The sequence below is a fragment of the Carcharodon carcharias genome, chromosome 12, assembly GCF_017639515.1.
Source record: "Carcharodon carcharias isolate sCarCar2 chromosome 12, sCarCar2.pri, whole genome shotgun sequence".
NCBI lineage: Eukaryota > Metazoa > Chordata > Chondrichthyes > Lamniformes > Lamnidae > Carcharodon > Carcharodon carcharias.
In genome coordinates, this window is record NC_054478.1 from 140,117,565 (window position 1) to 140,138,362 (window position 20,798).

The 20,798-nt window shown below is 48.6% G+C and overlaps 1 protein-coding gene across 4 annotated transcripts in view; it reads left to right on the top strand.

The window, feature by feature from the left end:
* Positions 1–1,813: 1,813 nt before the first annotated feature.
* The window catches only part of dip2a (disco-interacting protein 2 homolog A), a 216,143-nt gene continuing 197,158 nt past the window's right edge, over positions 1,814–20,798 (top strand). For 3 of the 4 annotated variants that reach the window (XR_005944546.1, XM_041200489.1, XM_041200490.1), the window contains exon 1: positions 1,815–1,937. Coding sequence is in view for 2 of the 4 variants with exons in the window: in XM_041200489.1 (XP_041056423.1) it covers positions 1,859–1,937 (79 nt within the window). In the remaining 2 variants the exon portion in view is untranslated. Of the gene's footprint in view, positions 1,938–20,798 lie in introns of all 4 variants that reach the window. The other variant, XR_005944547.1, reaches the window with a different exon arrangement.

Here is a 20,798-nt window from a genome sequence, read left to right on the forward strand (position 1 = left end):
CTTTACAGTCTTCCGGACTTAACATTGAGTTCAACAACTTCAGATCGTGAACACTCTCCTCCATCCCCACCCCCTTTTTCTAATAATTTATTTTTTAAAATATATTTTTCTTTTCCCACCAATTTTTAAATTCATTTCGATCGATCGTTTTACTTCCATCTTTTATCCCATTTTGATCCCTTCCCCCCACCCCACCCCCACTAGGGCCATCTGCCACTTGTTTGTCCTGCTTTCTACCCTTAACGTCCCCACTAGCACATCTTTTAGATAATATCACCACCATCAACACCTCTTTGTCCTTTTGTCTATGACATCTTTGGCAATCTCTTTGCCTCCAACTGGACCTCTATCCGGCTTTACCTGTCCCACCCCCCTTCAATTCCACCTCATTTCTATATTTGTTTAGTTCTGTTGAAGAGTCATACGGACTTGAAACATTAACTGTATTCCTCTCGGCAGATGCTGTCAGACCTGCTGAGTTTTTCCAGGTATTTTTGTTTTTGTTTCAAGTTTAAACACAACTCTGTTCAATTTCCCCATTTCAGCACCTTGTTTTCTCACCTAACAACTACTTCCACCCTCCCTCCACAACTGTTTCTCAATGAGAAACTCGCCAAAGCACAACAACCCAGCGCAAGCGGGAATCCCGGAGCAAGCGCGTTTCCCGCCTCCCGTTTGTTTTCTCCCACAGCGCCCGCTCCGCCTCCAGCGCCTCCCCTGCGCCAAATAGAGGGCGGCTGGCCGGCAGCTCCCTCAGTGATTGGATACGAAGGCGCGTGGCGACGGACCAATGAGAAGATGCGCAGTGCCAGGCGGACCAATGAGGATGTGCGCAATGCCGGATGGACCAATGAGATGCTGCGCAATGCTGGACGCGGGTTTGCTGGGGGTGGGGTGCGGGGGTGGGGCAGAGGCGGGGGTGGGGCGGGTTGGTCGGGCATTTGGTAGCCAATGAGAGGGGGAGGGGGCGGGGCACAGCCATGTTTAATTTTCTTTGGCGTTGCTGGGAAGCGCGAGGTAATTGGCGGTTGGGCGGTGCCAGCCTGCGAAGGCCGGGTGGGCGGTGCCAATGTGTGTTGACAAATGGGCGAGGGGGGGGGGCAGTGCGAGATGATTGGCAGGTGGGGCGGTGCCAGCTGGATGATCGGTGGTAGGGTAGGGTGGGCGGTGCCAGCCAGTGACTGGCGGGTGGGCGGCCCCAGCGTGCGATGGGCGGGGCGAGGCGGGATGGGCGGGGAGGGCGGTGCCAGCGGGTGATTGACAGCGGGGCGGGGCGAACCAAGGGGGAATGATCGGCGGGAGGGCGGTGCCAGCGGGTGATTGACAGCGGGGGCGGAGAGGGGCGAGCGAGATGATGGCGGGAGGGCGGTGCCAGCGGGTGATTGACTACCGGGGCAGGGGCGGGACGAGCGAGATGATTGGCGGGAGGGCGGTGCCAGCGGGTGATTGACTGCGAGGCGGGGCGGGGCGAGCGAGCGGGCGGGCGGTACCAGCGGGTGATGGACAGCGGGACGGCTGGCGCTTGCGCTCTGGCGCACAGCGTGTGCGTGTGTGTGTGTGTGTGTGTGTGTGTGGGGGGGCGGGGTGGGGTTGTCCTGGGCGGTTAGGGGGAGGGGGGTTGGGGAAGGGAAGGGCTGTCGGTGCGGCGTACTGGCGCCATGGCAGCGCCGAGCAGGAGCAAGAGGAGGAGGAGGTCGGCAGCGGCGGTGGTGGTGTGAGCCGGAGAGAGAGAGAGACAGAGAGATAGAGCGAGAAGTGGTCTGGGAGAGGAGAGGAGCGGGGAGCCGAGCCGAGCCGAGCCGGGCCGGACCAGGCCGGGGGCGGGGGGCGGGGGGCAGGGGCAGGTTGCCATCCATCCATGGCCGGTATGGAAACAGCCAGCCTCCCTCGCGATGTGAAGGTGAAACTAGCCGAGCTGGAACTGGAGCTATCGGAAGGTGAGAGCCTGTTCCCCCACCCCTGTCTGTATGTATATGTGTGTGTGTGTGTGTGTGTGGGGGGGGGGGATCCCCCGGGCAGACCGGCGGCACCCTGAGCGGGGGCGGGCTGGGTGGGGGGCACACACACACTGCGTTCCCGGTGGCACCGCGACCCCAGTGCCTGGTCCGGGAAGCGAGGGGCGCAGTCTCCCCCTCCCCTCCCCTCCCCTCCCCTTCCCTTCAGATGCCCTTGCAGCTTGCAAAGCATTGGGTTGTGCTGCATGTGGGCTGGGCTGGAGAAGGGGGGAAGGTAGGAAGAGGGGGTTTGTGAGGAGGGGGAGAAGGGGGAGGGGGGTGGTGAGGAAGGGGAGAAGGGGGGGTGGTGAGGAGGGTGGTGTGAGGAGGGGGAGAGGGGTGTGAGGAGGGGGAGGGGGTGTGAGGAGGGGGAGGGGGGTGGTGTGAGGAGGGGGAGAGGGGGGTGGTGTGAGGAGGGGGAGAGGGGTGTGAGGAGGGGGAGGGGGTGTGAGGAGGGGGAGGGGGGTGTGAGGAGGGGGAGAAGGGGGGGTTTGTGAGGAGGGGGAGAAGGGGGGGTTTGTGAGGAGGGGGAGAAGGGATTTTTTGAGGAGAGGGGAGTGAAGAGGAGGAGGGAGGGTGTGAGGAGAGGGGGGAGAGGGGGGTTGTGAGGAGGGGGAGAGGGGGGTTGGGAGAGGGGGGGTGTGAGGAGGGGGAGAGGGGGTTGGGAGAGGGGGGGTGTGAGGAGGGGGAGAGGGGGGTTGGGGGGGGGTGTGAGGAGGGGGAGAAGGGGGGTGTGAGAAGTGGAGGTTTGTGAGGAGGGGGGAGTGAAGAGGAGGAGGGAGGGTGTGAGGGGAGGGTTGTGAGGAAGGGGAGAGGGGGGTTGTGAGGAGGGGGAGAGGGGGGTTGTGAGGAGGGGGAGAGGGGGGTTGTGAGGAGGAGGAGAGGGGGGTGTGAGGAAGGGGGTTGTGAAGAGGAGGGGGAGGGGGGTTTGTGAGGAGGGGGAGAAGGGGGGGTTTGTGAGGAGGGGGAGAAGGGGGGGTTTGTGAGGAGGGGGGAGAAGGGGGGGTTTGTGAGGAGGGGGAGAAGGGGGGGTTTGTGAGGAGGGGGAGAAGGGGGGGTTTGTGAGGAGGGGGAGAAGGGGGGGTTTGTGAGGAGGGGGAGAAGGGGGGGTTTGTGAGGAGGGGGAGAAGGGGGGGTTTGTGAGGAGGGGGAGAAGGGGGGGTTTGTGAGGAGGGGGAGAAGGGGGGGTTTGTGAGGAGGGGAGTGAAGAGGAGAAAGGGGTGAGAAGGGGGTTGTGAGGAGGGGGAGAATGGGGGTGTGAGAAGTGGGGGTTTGTGAGGAGGGGGAGAAGGGGAGATTTGTGAGGAGGGGGGAGTGAAGAGGAGGGGGAGAGGGGGGAGTGAAGAGGAGGGGGAGAGGGGGGAGTGAAGAGGGGGGGAGAGGGGGGAGTGAAGAGGAGGGAGAGAGGGGGGAGTGAAGAGGAGGGGGAGAGGGGGGAGTGAAGAGGAGGGGGAGAGGGGGGAGTGAAGAGGAGGGGGAGAGGGGGGAGTGAAGAGGGGGGGAGAGGGGGGAGTGAAGAGGAGGGAGAGAGGGGGGAGTGAAGAGGAGGGAGAGAGGGGGGAGTGAAGAGGAGGGGGAGAGGGGGGAGTGAAGAGGAGGGGGAGAGGGGGGAGTGAAGAGGAGGGGGAGAGGGGAGTGAAGAGGAGGGGGAGAGGGGGGAGTGAAGAGGAGGGGGAGAGGGGGGAGTGAAGAGGAGGGGGAGAGTGGGGAGTGAAGAGGAGGGGGAGAGGGGGGAGTGAAGAGGAGGGGGAGAGGGGGGAAGTGAAGAGGAGGGGGAGAGGGGGGAGTGAAGAGGAGGGGGAGAGGGGGGAGTGAAGAGGAGGGGGAGAGGGGGGAGTGAAGAGGAGGGGGAGAGGGGGGAGTGAAGAGGAGGGGGAGAGGGGGGAGTGAAGAGGAGGGGGAGAGGGGGGAGTGAAGAGGAGGGGGAGAGGGGGGAGTGAAGAGGAGGGGGAGAGGGGGGAGTGAAGAGGAGGGGGAGAGGGGGGAGTGAAGAGGAGGGGGAGAGGGGGGAGTGAAGAGGAGGGGGAGAGGGGCGTGTGAGGAGGGGGAGGGGTGGTGTGGGGAGGGGGAGAGGGGGGGTGTGAGGAGGGGGAGAGGGGGGAGTGAAGAGGAGGGGGAGAGGGGGGTGTGAGGAGGGGGAGGGGGGGTGAGGGGAGGGGGAGAGGGGGGGTGTGAGGAGGGGGAGGGGGGGGGTGTGAGGAGGTGGAGAGGGGGGGTGTGAGGAGGGGGAGGATGGGGGGTGTGAGGAGGGGGAGGATGGGTGTGTGAGGAGGGGATGTGTGAGGAGGAGGGGGAGGGGGGGTTTGTGAGGCGGGGGAGACGGTGGGGCCGTGAGGAGGGGGAGACGGTGGGGCCGTGAGGAGGGGGAGAAGGTGGGGCCGTGAGGAGGAGGAGAAGGTGGGGCCGTGGGGGGTGGGGGGGGGGGGAAGCGTGAGGAGGGGGAGAAGTGGGGGGGGCGTGAGGAGGGGGAGAAGTGGGGGGGGCGTGAGGAGGGGGAGAAGTGGGGGGGGGCGTGAGGAGGGGAGAGGGGGGGCGTGAGGAGGGGGAGAGGGGGGGTTTGTGAGGATGGGGAGAAGAGGGGGTTTGTGAGGAGGGGGAGAAGTGGGGGGGTTTGTGAGGAGGGGGAGAAGGAGTAGGGGAGTTGGGGGAGGGTGTAGCGGGATTTTAAGGAGGGGGATGGGGTAGGGGGAGTTTAAGGAGGGGGAGGGGGTAGGGGGAGTTTAAGGAGTGGGTAGGGGCAGGGGAGTTTAAGGAGGGGGTAGGGGCAGGGGAGTTTAAGGAGAGGTGTAGGGGGGAGTTTAAGGAGGGGGTAGGGGCAGGGGAGTATAAGGAGGGGGGTTAGGGGGAGTGTATGGAGGGTGGGGGGAAACAGCATCCCAAAGTGACAAGTTCCACTTTGCAGATGCACCAGGGGAAGCAACAGCTTTAAATGCAAAAAAAGAGGGGAAAAGAAATTCAGCTGCAGTATTGCTTGGAAGGTCCCCAGCATGACTTATCTTTGGAAAAACTCAGCAGGTCTGGCAGCATCGGCGGAGAAGAAAAGAGTTGACGTTTCGAGTCCTCATGACCCTTCGACAGAACTTGAGTTCGAGTCCAGGAAAGAGCTGAAATATAAGCTGGTTTAAGGTGTGTGTGTGGGGGGCGGAGAGATAGAGAGACAGAGAGGTGGAGGGGGTTGGTGTGGTTGTAGCGACAAACAAGCAGTGATAGAAGCAGATCATCAAAAGATGTCAACAACAATAGTACAATAGAACACATAGGTGTTAAAGTTAAAGTTGGTGATATTATCTAAACGAATGTGCTAATTAAGAATGGATGGTAGGGCACTCAAGGTATAGCTCTAGTGGGTTTTTTTTTATTTTATATAATGGAAATAGGTGGGAAAAGGAAAATCTTTATAATTTATTGGGAAAAAAAAAAAGGGGGAAACAGAAAGGGGGTGGGGATGGGGGAGGGGACTCACGACCTAAAGTTGTTGAATTCAATATTCAGTCCGGAAGGCTGTAAAGTCCCTAGTCGGAAGATGAGGTGTTGTTCCTCCAGTTTGCGTTGGGCTTCACTGGAACAATGCAGCAAGCCAAGGACAGACATGTGGGCAAGAGAGCAGGGTGGAGTGTTAAAATGGCAAGCGACAGGGAGGTTTGGGTCATTCTTGCGGACAGACCGCAGGTGTTCTGCAAAGCGGTCGCCCAGTTTACGTTTGGTCTCTCCAATGTAGAGGAGACCACATTGGGAGCAACGAATGCAGTAGACTAAGTTGGGGGAAATGCAAGTGAAATGCTGCTTCACTTGAAAGGAGTGTTTGGGTCCTTGGACGGTGAGGAGAGAGGAAGTGAAGGGGCAGGTGTTGCATCTTTTGCGTGGGCAAGGGGTTGTGCCATAGGAGGGGGTTGAGGAGTAGGGGGTGATGGAGGAGTGGACCAGGGTGTCCCGGAGGGAGCGATCCCTACGGAATGCCGATAAGGGGGGTGAAGGGAAGATGTGTTTGGTAGTGGCATCATGCTGGAGTTGGCGGAAATGGCGGAGGATGATCCTTTGAATGCGGAGGCTGGTGGGGTGATAAGTGAGGACAAGGGGGACCCTATCATGTTTCTGGGAGGGAGGAGAAGGAGTGAGGGCGGATGCGCGGGAGATGGGCCGGACACGGTTGAGGGCCCTGTCAACGACCGTGGGTGGAAAACCTGTCTGTCCTTGGCTTGCTGCATTGTTCCAGTGAAGCCCAACGCAAACTGGAGGAACAACACCTCATCTTCCGACTAGGGACTTTACAGCCTTCCGGACTGAATATTGAATTCAACAACTTTAGGTCGTGAGTCCCCTCCCCCATCCCCACCCCCTTTCTGTTTCCCCCCTTTTTTTTTCCCATTAAATTATAAAGATTTTCCTTTTCCCACCTATTTCCATTATATAAAAAAAAACCCACTAGAGCTATACCTTGAGTGCCCTACCATCCATTCTTAATTAGCACATTCGTTTAGATAATATCACCAACTTTAACTTTAACACCTATGTGTTCTATTGTACTATTGTCGTTGACATCTTTTGATGATCTGCTTCTATCACTGCTTGTTTGTCGCTACAACCACACCAACCCCCTCCACCTCTCTGTCTCTCTATCTCTCCGCCCCCCACACACACACCTTAAACCAGCTTATATTTCAGCTCTTTCCTGGACTCGAACTCAAGTTCTGTCGAAGGGTCATGAGGACTCGAAACGTCAACTCTTTTCTTCTCCGCCGATGCTGCCAGACCTGCTGAGTTTTTCCAGGTAATTCTGTTTTTGTTTTGGATTTCCAGCATCCGCGGTTTTTTTGTTTTTTTTTTGTTTTTTTCTCTGACTTATCTTTGGATGGACGGCTTTTCAGTTACTGCTTGCTTCAATGGGGGCAAAAGACACTGGAGCGAATAAGTGGGATCTTTAATTTTAGAGTCAGCCTTACAGGCTGGCATGATTTGACAAGAATTACATTGCCATTGTAAGGGACGCTGACTTTTTTTTCCCACCCCATTTTTGGATTTTGGTCCACAAATGCCGGCTTGCTTCTGACCCTGTTTATTGCTCACTTTTTGTATACTGGTTGTTGTGTGTTGACATCATTTGACAAGCCTAAAACTGAGCTGATGACTAGATTTTCAATATGCTGATTTAAAAAAAAATGTTCTCGATTTTTTTCAAATCCTGTGGGAGTGCTGCATTTGGTCAAATCCCTGTTAAAGATCCAGGGTTGCGAATTGCATACATTTGCAAACTCTGCCTCAAACAATTGCCTCCACCCCTCATATCTGCTGATCTGCTAATGTGGCCTTTAACAGGTGATGTTTCGGAAGGATGTTCCGTGAATCAAAACTCAGTAGATTGCATTCTTGCAGTGTGTGTGTGTACAGCATAATAATGGACATCTGAAAGTAGTTGCAAGCCATTACTTCAGAAGTCCAGATTCTTCAGCAGTGGTTTTCAAATGCGATTCGAAACCCCCCCTCCCCACAAGATTGATTAACTGACTGTAAATAATTTCCCTGGTTGTTAATTCCATAGGATTTTTTTGTGTTTATGTTGGGATTGCTTTTGGTTTTGTGTGGGTAATGATTCTGTGATGTGCATTGAAGCTCTCATTGGCGTATTAATGGCTGCAGCTTTATTTAAGAATAATCTGCTATTGATGTTAGCTGGAATTTTGGATGGATTACAAGTATGTCACTGCTTTTGTATTTTTTTTTCTGTGGAATTTTTTTGATTTTGGCTTTTTCAAATTTGAAGCAGCTCAGAAGCACTAACTCTTTGAAATTATGAAACCCAGGTATTAGCCAACATACAGATACATTTGTGTGTACTTGCTGATCAAATAGGATTTTGTATTGATGGAATTTCTTTTCCAAAGATGCCTGTGCCAGTTTATAAGATCATAAGATGTTATCTGACTTACGCCGAGCCCTTAAGATCATGATCATAGGAAATAGGAGCAGGAGTAGGTCATTTAGTCATCGAGTTTGCTCCACCATTCAATAAGATCATGGCTGATCCGATTGTAGCCTTAATGTCACTTGTCCTCTCTGTCCCCCGTAATCTTTGACTCACTTGTTGATCAAAAATCTATCTAACTCGGCTTTGAATATATTCAATGACCCAGCCTCCACTGTTCTCTGTGGAAGAGAATTCCTAAGAGTAACGGCCCTCAGAGAAGAAATTCCCCCTCATCTCTCTCTTAAATAGGAGACCCCCTTATTTTTAAACTGTCTCTCCTAGTTCTTGATTCCCCCATGAGAGGAAACATCCTCTCAGCATCTGTCTGGTCCAATTTTTCAATAAGATCACCTCTCATTCTTCTAAACTCCAGTGAGTATCTGCTGGACCTTTCCTCACCCCAGGAATCAGCTTAGTGAACCTTGTCTGAACTGCTTCCAATATCAGTCCTTAAGTATGGAGGTCAAAACCACACACTACTCCAGGAGCGGTCTCACCAATGCCCAGTACAGTTGTAGCAAGACTCTCCTACTTGAATGTTTCCAACCACCTTACAATAAAGGCCAACATTGTATTTGCTTTTCTAATTACTTGCTGTACCCACATGCCCACTTTGTGTGATTCATTCATGATGTGCTTAATTATAAAATTATCATAAATTAAACTGTCAAGTTAATGGTGGAGATTAAGATGATACTCAGTTGGAAGAGTTAGAGGGGTGAGATTAATTGAGGAAAACTTTGAGGAAGTAACAGGCTTCAAGTTGAAATACTTGGGGAGCAAAATGATTACAGTAGGGCCATAAAGAGTGAGACTTCAGTGAGCAGAGCAGGGCAGTGACGATCAAGACTTCAGTGAGCAGAGCTGGGGCTGTAAAGAGCGAGACTTCAGTGAGCAGAGCGGGGCTGTAAAGTGCGTGACTTAGGTGAGCAGAGCAGGGCCGTAACGATCGCGACTTCAGAGAGAATAGAGCGGGGCCGTAACGCTCGAGACTTCAGTGAGCAGAGCAGGGCCGTAAAGAGCGAGACTTCAGTGAGCAGAGCAGGGCTGTAATGATCGAGATTTCAGTGAGCAGAGTGGGGCTGTAACGATCGAGAATTCAGTGAGCAGAGCAGGGCCGTAAAGAGCGAGACTTCAGTGAGCAGAGCAGGGCTGTAACGATCGAGATTTCAGTGAGCAGAGTGGGGCTGTAACGATTGAGACTTCAGTGAGCAGAGCGGGGCAGTAACGATCGAGACTTCAGTGAGCAGAATGGGGCAGTAACGATCGAGACTTCAGTGAGCAGAGCAGGGCCGTAAAGAGCGAGACTTCAGTGAGCAGAGCAGGGCTGTAATGATCGAGATTTCAGTGAGCAGAGTGGGGCTGTAACGATCGAGAATTCAGTGAGCAGAGCAGGGCCGTAAAGAGCGAGACTTCAGTGAGCAGAGCAGGGCTGTAACGATTGAGATTTCAGTGAGCAGAGCGGGGCTGTAACGATCGAGACTTCAGTGAGCAGAGCGGGGCAGTGACGATCGAGATTACAGTGAGCAGAGCGGGGCTGCAAAGAGCGAGACTTCAGTGAGTAGAGCGGGGCTGTAAGGATCGAGACTTCAGTGAGCTGAGCGGGGCTGCAAAGAGCGAGACTTCAGTGAGCAGAGCAGGCCTGTAACGACTGAGACTTCAGTGAGCAGAGTGGGGCTCTAATGGTCGAGACTTCAGTGAGCAGAGCGGGGCAGTAACGATGGCGACTTCAGTGAGCAGAGCGGGGCTGTAACGATCGAGACTTCAGTGAACAGAGCGGGGCTGTAACGATCGAGACTTCAGTGAGCAGAGTGGGGCTATAACGATCAAGACTTCAGTGAGCAGAGCGGGGCTGGAAAGAGCGAGATTTCAGTGAACAGAGCGGGCCAGTAACGATCGAGACTTGAATGAGCAGAGCGGGGCTATAACGATCGAGACTTCAGTGAGCAGAGAGGTGCTGTAAAGTGCGAGACTTGAATGAGCAGAGCAGGGCCTTAAAGAGCAAGACTTCAGTGAGCAGAGCGGGGCTGTAACGATGGAGACTTCAGTGAGCAGAGCGGGGCTGTAACGATGGAGACTTCAGTGAGCAGAGCGGGGCTGTAACGATGGAGACTTCAGTGAGCAGAGCGGGGCTGCAACGATGGAGACTTCAGTGAGCAGAGCGGGGCTGCAACGATGGAGACTTCAGTGAGCAGAGCGGGGCTGCAACGATGGAGACTTCAGTGAGCAGAGCGGGGCTGTAACGATGGAGACTTCAGTGAGCAGAGCGGGGCTGTAACGATGGAGACTTCAGTGAGCAGAGCGGGGCTGTAACGATGGAGACTTCAGTGAGCAGAGCGGGGCTGTAACGATGGAGACTTCAGTGAGCCGAGCGGGGCTGTAACGATGGAGACTTCAGTGAACCGAGCGGGGCTGTAATGATCGAGACTTCAGTGAGCCGAGCGGGGCTGTAACGATCGAGACTTCAGTGAGCCGAGCGGGGCTGTAACGATCGAGACTTCAGTGAGCTGAGCAGGGCAGTGACGATCGAGATTTCAGTGAGCAGAGCGGGGCTGTGAAGAACGAGATTTCACTGAGCCGAGTGGGGCTGCAAAGAGCAAGACTTCAGTGAGCCGAGTGGGGCTGCAAAGAGCAAGACTTCAGTGAGCGGCATGGGGCTTAAATTTAAGGAAATATTCTTTTAATTTAAAACAAACAAGAAATATGGCAAGGGAGCTCAGCCCCGTGTGTTGTAAGGCCTGCAGATGTGGGAATTCTTAGACACTCCTTGCAGTCTGGATGATCACGTGTGCAGGAAGTGCCACTGGCTTGACCAGCTTGAGCAATGGTTTTTGGAGTTTGAGTTTGAGCATCAGCTGGAGACACAGTGGTGCATCCACGAGGCTGAGGGTTATGTGGATAGCATGTTTTTAGATGTGGTCACTCTGCAGCTTCAGGAAGTGCAGTCAGAGAGGGAATGGGTGACCACCAATCAGAAGAAGGGAGGCAGGTAGGTAGTCAGGAAAGCCCCAGAGCGCACCTCACTCAAGAACCGTTTTTTCTGTGTTGGAAAATGGTAAGGGTGCTGGCTCCTCTGGAGAATGCAGCCAGAGCCTAGTTCATGGCACTGTGGGTGAAATAAGAGTGCAAGAGCAATAGTGGTAGGAAACTCAATAGTGAAGGGTGCAGGCAGGCGCTTCTGTGGCTGTAGGCGTGACTCCAGGATGGTTTGTCGCCTCCCTGGTGCCAGGATCAAGGATGTCACAGAACGGCTGCAGGGCATCCTGAAGGGGGAGGGCGAACAGTCAGAGGTCATGGTTCACATTGGTACCAATGATATAGGTAGAAAGATGGTTGAGGCCCTGCAACAAGAATTTAGGGAGCTAGGTAGCAGATTAAGAAGCAGGACCTCAAAGGTTGTAATCTTTAGATTACTCCCTGTGCCACGTGCTAGTGAGTTTAGGAATAGGAGGATAGAGAGGATGAATGCGTGGCTGACAAGATGATGCAGGAGGGAGGGCTTTAGTTTCCTGGATCACTGGGTCTGTTTCTGGCGAAGGTGGAGCCTGTACAAGTTGGATGGGTTGCACCTGAACCGGAACAGGACCAACATCCTTGCGGTGAGGCTTTCCAGTGATGTGGGGGGTTGGGGTGTAAGTTAATTTGGTAGGAGGTGGGATACAGAGTGGAGGTACAGTAAGGGGTGATGCACAGCCAAATATAGAAGAGAAACTAAGTCAGGGCAGAGCAAATATAGACCTGTTAAGGCACAAGGGAATAACGCAAGGCTGGATTGCTTTGATTCTAACGCAAGGAGTCTTACAAGTAAGGCAGATGAATTGAGGGCGTTGATTAACACGGAATATGATATTGTTGCCATTACAGAGACATGTTTGAGGGAAGGGCAGGACTGACAGCTCAATATTCAAGGGCATAGAATCTTCAGGTGTGACGGGGGGGTGGGGGGTTGGTGTGGTGGTTGTTGGATGGGTATAAAAGAGGCGGTGGCATTGCATTATTGATCAAGGAGTCAATTACTGCAGTAAGGAGGAATGGTACTTTGGGCTTCTCAAATGAGGCTATATGGGCAGAACATAAAAGCAAAATGGGGGCAATCACTTTGCTGGGAGTGTACTATAGGCCTCATAACAGTCAGGATGAGAGAGAGGAGCAGGTATGTAGGCAAATCTCAGGGAAGTGTAAAAATAATAGGGTAATAATAGTAGGGGATTTCAACTTCCCCAATATTAACTGGGATAGTCTTAGTGTGAAAGGTTTAGAGGGGGCGGAATTCTTAGTGCATCCAGGAGAGCTTTTTGAGTCAGCACATAGTAAGTCCTACAAGAGAAGGGGTGGTACTGGACCTAATCTTAGGGATTGAAGCAAGTGGTAGAAGTGTCAGTGGGGGAGCATTTTTTGGATAGCAACCATAACACTCTAAGATTTAAGTTAGTTATGGAAAAGGACAAAGATGAGCCAGAAATAAAGGTCCTGAATTGAAGAAAGGCTGAATATGATAAAGCAGGATTTGGCCAAAGCAGACTGAGAGCAGCTACTTGTAGGAAATATACATCAGACCAGCAGGAGTCATTCAAAAAGGAAATAGTGAGAGTTCAGGGCCAACATGTTCCTGTAAAGGTGAAGGGTAGGACCAGGAAGTCCAGAGAATCCTGGATGTCAAGGGATATAGAGGATTGGATAAGAAAGAAATAGGAGGCTTTTGGCACACACATGGCTGAAAACAGCAGAAGCCCTAGACGAGTATAGAAAGTGTAGGGGTGGGGGGAGGGCGCTACTTAAAGTAATTAGGAGAGTGAAGAGGGGGGGATGAAAAAACACTGGCGGGCAAGATAAAGGAAAATCCTTTATCTTGCCCGCCAGTGTTTTTTCATCCCCCCCCTCTTCACTCTCCTAATTACTTTAAGTAGCGCCCTCCCCCCACCTTTTTGAATGACTCCTGCTGGTCTGATGTATATTTCCTACAAGTAGCTGCTCTCAGTCTGCTTTGGCCAAATCCTGCTTTATCATATTCAGCCAAAGGCATATGGGATACTTGCCTTTCTTAACCAAGGCCAAGAATATAAGAGCAGGGAGGTCATGTTGGAGCTGTATAAAATGCTAGTTAGGCAACAGCTGGAGAACTGTGTGCAGTTCTGGTCACCACACTATAGGAAGGATGTGATTGCACTGGAGAGGGTGCAGAGGAGATACACCAGGATGTTTCCTGGGCTGGCGCGTTTCAGCTCTGAAGAGAGACTGGGTGGGCTAGGGTTGTTTTCCTTAGAGCAGAGAAGGCTAAGGAGGGACCTGATGCAGGTATACAAAATTATGAGGGGCATAGACAGGGTAGATGGGAAGACACTTTTCCCCTTAGCAGAGATGTCAATAACCAGGGAGCATAGATTTAAGGAAAGGGGCAGGGGGCTTAAAGGGGAATTGAAGAAAAACTTTTTAACCCAGAGGGTGGTTGGAACCTGGAACACACTGCCTGAGAGGGTGGTAGAGGCAGGAACCCTCACAACATTTAAGAAGCATTTTGATGAGCACTTGAAACACCATAGCATACAGGGCTATAGGCCAAGTGCTGGAAAATGGGATTAGAATAGATAGGTGTTTGATGGCCGGCATGGACATGATGGGCCGAAGGGCCTGTTTCTGTGTTGTATAACTCTGACTCTCAGAGATAGCCTGATGAGTATTAACCTCAACTACTTGTACCAAGTACTGTGACCATGGTGACAAAGTGCATTGATGTACAACTTGGGAAAGGGTAATTTTTGCAAGTGGCTTCTCTTTTTTTTGCATTGTTTTTAAGCCTGGCTAAGTATGACTGAACGGCACAGTGAAAAGATGCTGTAATTACAGTTTACTTTTGAGGGGTATTTGGGTTCAAATGATAAAGTGATAACTATGCCATCATCTCCCCCCACCTGAGGAAGGAGAATGTGGTGATTTTGAAAGGAAGAGGCAGTCACTTGAGAGAGGGAACTGTTTTCAGAATTAACTTGGGAGTTGAGGATGAGAGGGGTGGCATACTGGAAGATAAGTTGAGTGGTTAGAATCCAAAGAAAATATCTTTATGATGACATGGGACCAAAGACCACTGACATTTATTTCTTAATTCCTGGGATGTGGGCGTCGCTGACAAGGCCAGCATTTTTTTTTTTTGCACATCCCTAATTGCCCTCGAACTGAGTGACTTGCTCGGGCCATTTAGGGGACACTTAAGAGTCAGCCACATTGCTGTGGGTCTGGAGTCACATGTAGGTCAGACCGGGTAAGGACAGCAGATTTCATTCCCTAAAGGGCACTAGTGATTGATGGTATAGTTTCGTGGTCACCGTGGTCATTTATTAATTGAATTTAAAGTCGTTCCCCCCCCCCCCCCCCAGTGGGATTTGAATCCATACCTCCAGACTATTAGCCTGGGGTTTCTGGATTCCTAGTCCAGTGACATTACCACTATGCCACCATCCTCCCCCTAAAGTGATGTGTTCTTGATGGCTGTTCTACCTGTGCGTCACTTTCACTTCAGTTCCTTTCTTTGCTTGCACCTGCAAAGACTCCTACGGCAGCTGAAGCTATTAACTCCAAGCTTTGTCTTTGTTTCTGAGAAGGCATGCAGCTCTTGCCCCTCAGGATGCCATGGCACAGACATGGCTAATGACAGGGTTGCCTTCACACCTACGTTGTTCTGCGAATTGCTGCTGGCTTGCCAGTGGGAAATCAGTGTGGAAATTGAGAGGAATTCTATATTAAGGTTTTTGTTTACAAGAAGTATTCAGGGACAGGTACGGTGGAGTTAAATCAATTTGAAACCCGTGTGATTTGCTTGTTGCAAAGACTTCGGTAAGATGCTTTTGAATCAACGGGAGCTTGAAAGGCTTACAGAAAAAAAACTGGCATAAGAATTTGATGACGTGTACAGGATCTGGGGACCAGACAATAAAAGAAAAATGAAATCCGTTCACAAATCACTGGTGTTACTGAAACTAATTGGGACTCAACATTAGACTGGAGTTGTAACAATTGAGCACAAGTGCAACTGAAGAGCAGATGAACATTCATCTAAAATAAATGCGCTTTTTATTACCATACTCTAAAGACAAATTTGTACATGAGTATGCCAAGATTGCACAAGAATTGACATTCTTGTCATTCTATATGATCCAGATGTTTCATCGGTGAGAAAGCTTCAAACAGCCCCTCCTGCTCTGGTTCTTTGAGATGGTGCCCACTGTGTGTAGGACTTTGAGTGGTGCTTAAACCTGCATTTGCACGTCCAGGGTTCTTAGCGCATCAATTTGCATAAATGGGAGTTCACTGGAGTCTAATTCCTCTTAATCATTCAATATACCCCCAACCACTAGTGTTAAATCTATACCTTTCCCCATTGCAGTTGTTTTCAACTGTCTTCGATAATGTCACTAATTAACAAAGAACTACTTTGCATCCAAGAATGCAGAAGTAGCATTTCCTAAAAACTGCTCTCTGGTCAGATGTTGATGGGCGCTGCAAAGCCTTTGAAATTACCATTCATTATGAGACAAGTAATTTGCTAATTGGGATATATCGAAGTTTTGTTGCCTATCTGAAGCCATGTTGCAGAGCAGACATTTCGCTAACAGTTTCTGGTTTTCTCAGCAACATACTGAAAACTTGTTATTTTTATTTTGTAGGAGGAAAAACTCGCAGAAATTGTATTTTGGTATTTACCGTGTGTACCCATTGATATTCCTGAATTGAATTTGTTACACTTTAAGCTCCTCTACTTTTTTTTTCTGTTTAAAATTTTTATCTGTCATTTTTATGACATAGTCACTGGCAAATTTTTTTCTGGTCTTTTCTTTCTAGCCTCCTTTACACCAAATAAACTGCATCATGGAATGCACGTGAGAACAGTGGCTTAACAACTACAGATCATGAAATTAAATAGCTCCGGGTGAAGGTTGAAAATGGCTATTCGTGTGGGAAAGGTCTTTTGACTAAGTTAGGCAAAAGGAAAATCCTAAGTTTTAAGAATTATTCACATGGATGGTTGGCATAGTCTCACGTTTAACTACGGCCTTCAAGAAAAGGACAAAGTTCCTTAACCTTGGTTCCCATACCCACGGTTGCTAGCAGCTGTGAGACGCACTATTTCTGTTCATTTATTTGAGCACCAGACGGAAGCAGGTACTAGCATGGTGAATTTTCAGTTTTACAAAAAGGTTGCCTTGAAAATAAAAGCCAAAGCACAGCTCAGGCGATTATTACAGCTTGTTTCTATGTTTATTTTTTATCCCTATTTCTCTCCAGCGAGGCTCCCAAATAAAATATATTCTGATCATCAGCTCCTCGGGCTGGTTGTTGGGACAGTTTTATATCCTTTATGGCTCCATTGCTTCCACAAATAGCTACTTGTGAGTCTTAGAAATCTCTCTCTCTTGGTTTTGAATGGGAGCTGGTTTTCCCGAAATTGCAATTTTAATCCTTCAGTTTCCTAGAATTAATAATTTGGCTTCGAGAGCCCACTATCACCCATGGTCTTCACAGCATATTCAGTAGTATAGTTCAGGGTGGCCTATACACTTAAGTACGACCAGATCAGGTATGATCTTATTGAATGGTGGAGCAGGCTGAAAGGGCCGAATGGCCTACTCCTGCCCCTGAGTCCTTTGTTCCAGACTAGCTGGCAATGAGGTGGCCATGCATCTAGTTATTGCCTCAAATATTTAATATTGTAGTGTCTTATTCTAAGAGGTTTCTTTTCAAGGGGATTGAGATCTAGATTTTTACGATATCTAGTATTCAGTGACTAGTGCTCTGCCCTTTTGCATTAAACAAAATTATTTCGTTGGTATGAAACCAAACATGCTTCACACCAGATTTATTTTCACAAACTCTTCTCAAAGTGTAGAATGGATTCCATCAGCTTAATGGGAAAGAAAAAAATGTGGCTTCAAAAGCTTTAGAAAGAGGGAGTTTGCTGCACTGGCTGAAGCATTTGAGCCACCTGGGTGTGAGTGTTAGTCCTGGCCTGTGCTGAATTAGTTATTCTCAACCAGGACATTGACATCATGTTGTAAAGGTATCTGTTGCTTGTTGTAGTATCTCTGGGTGAGGGAGGGGAAAATTGACCACGGAGCATTCTCTGTGTATCAGTTCACTCCCACACACATGTAGCTTAAGTCTAAATGTGTTCGTCTTTAGCTTCAGGGGAAAAGTCCTGTGTAGACATTTTTTTCCATGGTTGAATATATGGAAAAGTAAACGCACTCCAAAGCAGTGCATTGTGCTCCTGAACTCATTGAAATTGTGCTTAAAATCACAGAAGCATTGATCAGTGTAGTGGATGGAATGGACCTGTCTGTGATTATAAGAAGGCCAACTTAATTCTTTTCATGATACACATGTGAGCTAAGACTTGTTGCTGCTTGTGATTGACCAACCTACTTCTGTTTTTATAATGAAATCCATGACATGTTGGTGGATTGTACTCCCTTTCCAAAAAATCAATTTGAAGGGCTGCTTATTTTAGTTACAGATTGTGCCATAACATTTTGGAGAAAAAATTTGAGTATTTATTGTTGAAAGGCATGTTCTCTGCAAGACGTTGGCCTTGAAGTAGCACACTCAGCTGTGGATCGAATGTTGTGGATTCAGACTTCATTCAGAGACTTGAGCACGTAATGTAGGGTGCAGTGGAGAGGGAAACACACTGTTGGAGGTGCTGCTAAACCGAGACCTCAGCTGCCTGCATAGATTATGAAGCATATTGTTTTGTATTTCCAGCAGCTGAAATTAAGCAATAAATTCAGGAGAGTAGAGCATTAATTTTGTTCCTTTAGTACAACTTGTATACAATTTGTGGTGTGATGTGATGTATTTCCCCATAGACAAAGAACAACTGGAAACATGTCATTGTATTGACCGTTGCAGCCTCTGTGAAAGTCCTGCTGCAGTGCTGTAAAAATATAGCTACAATATCTTTCTCCTCAAGAAGGTAATAAGCCACAGTAAAGCCTTTATGGAAGTAAATGTTTCCCTTATTCTGAATGAGATAGAGGCTAGCAATAAGATATCCCAATCTCTGATTTTTCACTTTGAGTGGCTGTATTCCATTGGTGATTGTCCAGTGATCCCAGAGGACTAGGTCATTGTATTTATCATTGTATTTACCAGCCTAATCCCACTTTCCAGCATTTGGCCCATTCTTCTAGCCAGGGAAGGGACATACATAGCAAGAGCTTCTCAAATAGGCAGAAACATGCAAAGGGACAAAACATGTCCGAGGAAAAACAATCATTCTATTCTTGTGCTTTGAAATACAAGACGACATGTCAGAGAATAATCAATTGTGCCATTTCACCAGCCATTGTGCAGGTTATGGTGCTTGAGGTGTGTATCCAGACACCTTTTTAAACATCTGTTTATTCCACTCCTACTCAGATACACCTTCAGAGTTTCTTCTAATCTTGTTTGATGTATGCATGTCTTTTTGTGCTCGTCATGTTTTCCAGTCAAGTTTTAGGACAGGTGAGCTGGTTACACTGGCGTTATTGATCCTTTCAAAATTTGTTAAAAAAACACTTCTTTTCTTGAAGGTGAAAAAGTGTCTGTTTTTGAATGAAACTATATTCCAGAGCCTGCTTGCCTAAAATAAAAGCAAAATACCGCGGATGCTGCAAGCCTGCAATAAAAACAGAAAATGCTGGAAAATGTCAGCAAGCCTGGCAGCATCTGTGGAGAGAGAAACAGCGTTCGCATTGAGTTGAACAATGACTCTTAAGTTCTGAAGAAGAATCACATTTGGCTCAGTGTTAACTCGTGTTTCTCTCTCCACAGATGCTGCTAGTCTTGCTGGGTTTTCCAGCATTTTCTGTTTTTACTCCAATGTCTTGCCTGTTTACGTAATTTGTAATGTCAAGCCTATTTGCTATTTTTTCTATTCCCATGAATCTTCTGTAAACAGTAAGCGTGGAATTCAATAATTTGCTGGATCAGAAAGAATTCCATTAGATTTGAGGCATTGTATGTTACTTCAAAAACCTTGATGAGTATTCTGTTGGATAAACATTTAATCACATCCTGAAAAGATCTCATATGTTCTTTTACGACTGATCTTAGACAGACAGGCAGGCAAAACTCCCTGATTTGTATCTTGGCCATTGTTTCAATTATGCATATTGTTAAGTCCCTTAAATTAACCAAAGCTCTTTTGTTTCCTCATTCATTTACTTGAATGTTCTGCTTTGTTCCAACTGGACCAGGTGCCCTGTAACCATTCAATGCATTGGATTTCTTAATGCTTGGCTGACTTCATATATATTGGATCATAAGCCAAATTGGTGTGGAAGTTTTCATGTGTCTTTTGTGAAGAAATAATTTAACACTCCTCAGTTTCCTGTTCTGATACACTGATTTTACTTATGATCCTTTGAAGGATTTATATGGCCTTTTAAAAAAAAATTGTGACACTAAAAAGCCATTTTTTATATCTCTTTCTGTTGTGACATTTTAACTTAACTTGACATCTCTTTTAGTTGTTTTCAGCTCCCCTATGTGATCACCCACTTCTGTTCTTTTTACTTCCCCCTGTTTTTGTTAAATGGAGCAATGGATGAAGGTCTACTCTTAGCGTGTCTGTAAATGTCCCAAAAGTATTAGGTTCAGGCAGCTTCATCCTGACTTTCACAACATAAACTGCCCACAGATAGAAGTAACAGGCAATTTCATTTTGATATTGCAAGGTTTGCAGGTGTTAAAGTGGAAAAATTGTATTAGTACGGAGTAGATGAGGAGAAATGGCACAATTGATTATTCTCTGACATGTTGTCTTGTATTTCAGAGCACACGAATAGAATGATTGTTTTTCCTCGGACATGTTTTGTCCCTTTGCACGTTTCTGCCTATTTGAGGAGCTCTTGCTATGTCCCTTCCCTGTCTAGAAGAATGGGCCAACAATATACACCAGACATCTGCCGACTCTACTCTTGGTTCAGCTGCTAAAATGCACAATTTTGACTCAGCACAGGAACTGCTTCCAATAGTTTTGAACTTGTTACGTTTTGTGTATCAGTGACACGGATGTGATGACAAAGTGAAAGGAATTGCTTTTGTCATTTCCACAAACAATTTGTTAGTGCTCCAGCAAAATGGGACTAAATAATTTCCTTACATGATGGAATTGGTAGCTTAGTGTAGGGTCAGATTTGTGTACTTCAATGTCTGCACATTGCCTTGGTGCATCCTAAAGTCATGAAAGGTGCTATATAAATACAAGTTTTCTTTATATGTTTCTCCACCTGGCATTGTATTTCAGCTGTAATGCAGAAATTTAAAAATACAAAAGCAATACCTTATGTAGTCAAAGTTTAATGGTGGTATGTAAATGTGGGTGTTGTAATATAGTGAGGGTTAAGCATGCATTTGAATGCATAGGGCTGCAATAGAGTATAATCTACACTAACCACAAAAATCTTGCAAAGGTATAATGGGAGCATCATGTATAAAAATCAGTCAAGCTTTGCAACCGTAGGTTTCTATTTAGATTTTCTGAGATAGAGGGGAAAATGCTAAAAGCCCAATTTCAGATTTCAGTGCAACAAGCATTGAACTTATTTCACTGAGGAATGTTGGAGCCAAATAGCTGTGATACACCACTCAAGATGCCACTTAAATCACCATTCACCATTTATCCATATTTTCTCCAATCATTTTCTTCCCTGTTCTCTCTCTCCCCAACTCTGATTTTATCCTCTCCTCCACTGATGGCGTTCACTCTTGATTGGGTATGCAGAAGAAACCCTCTTATACCTCTGTCAAATAGCCAAAACAATAATAATTCGCGCTGTTTAATAGGGGAAGGTATCAACGCAAGT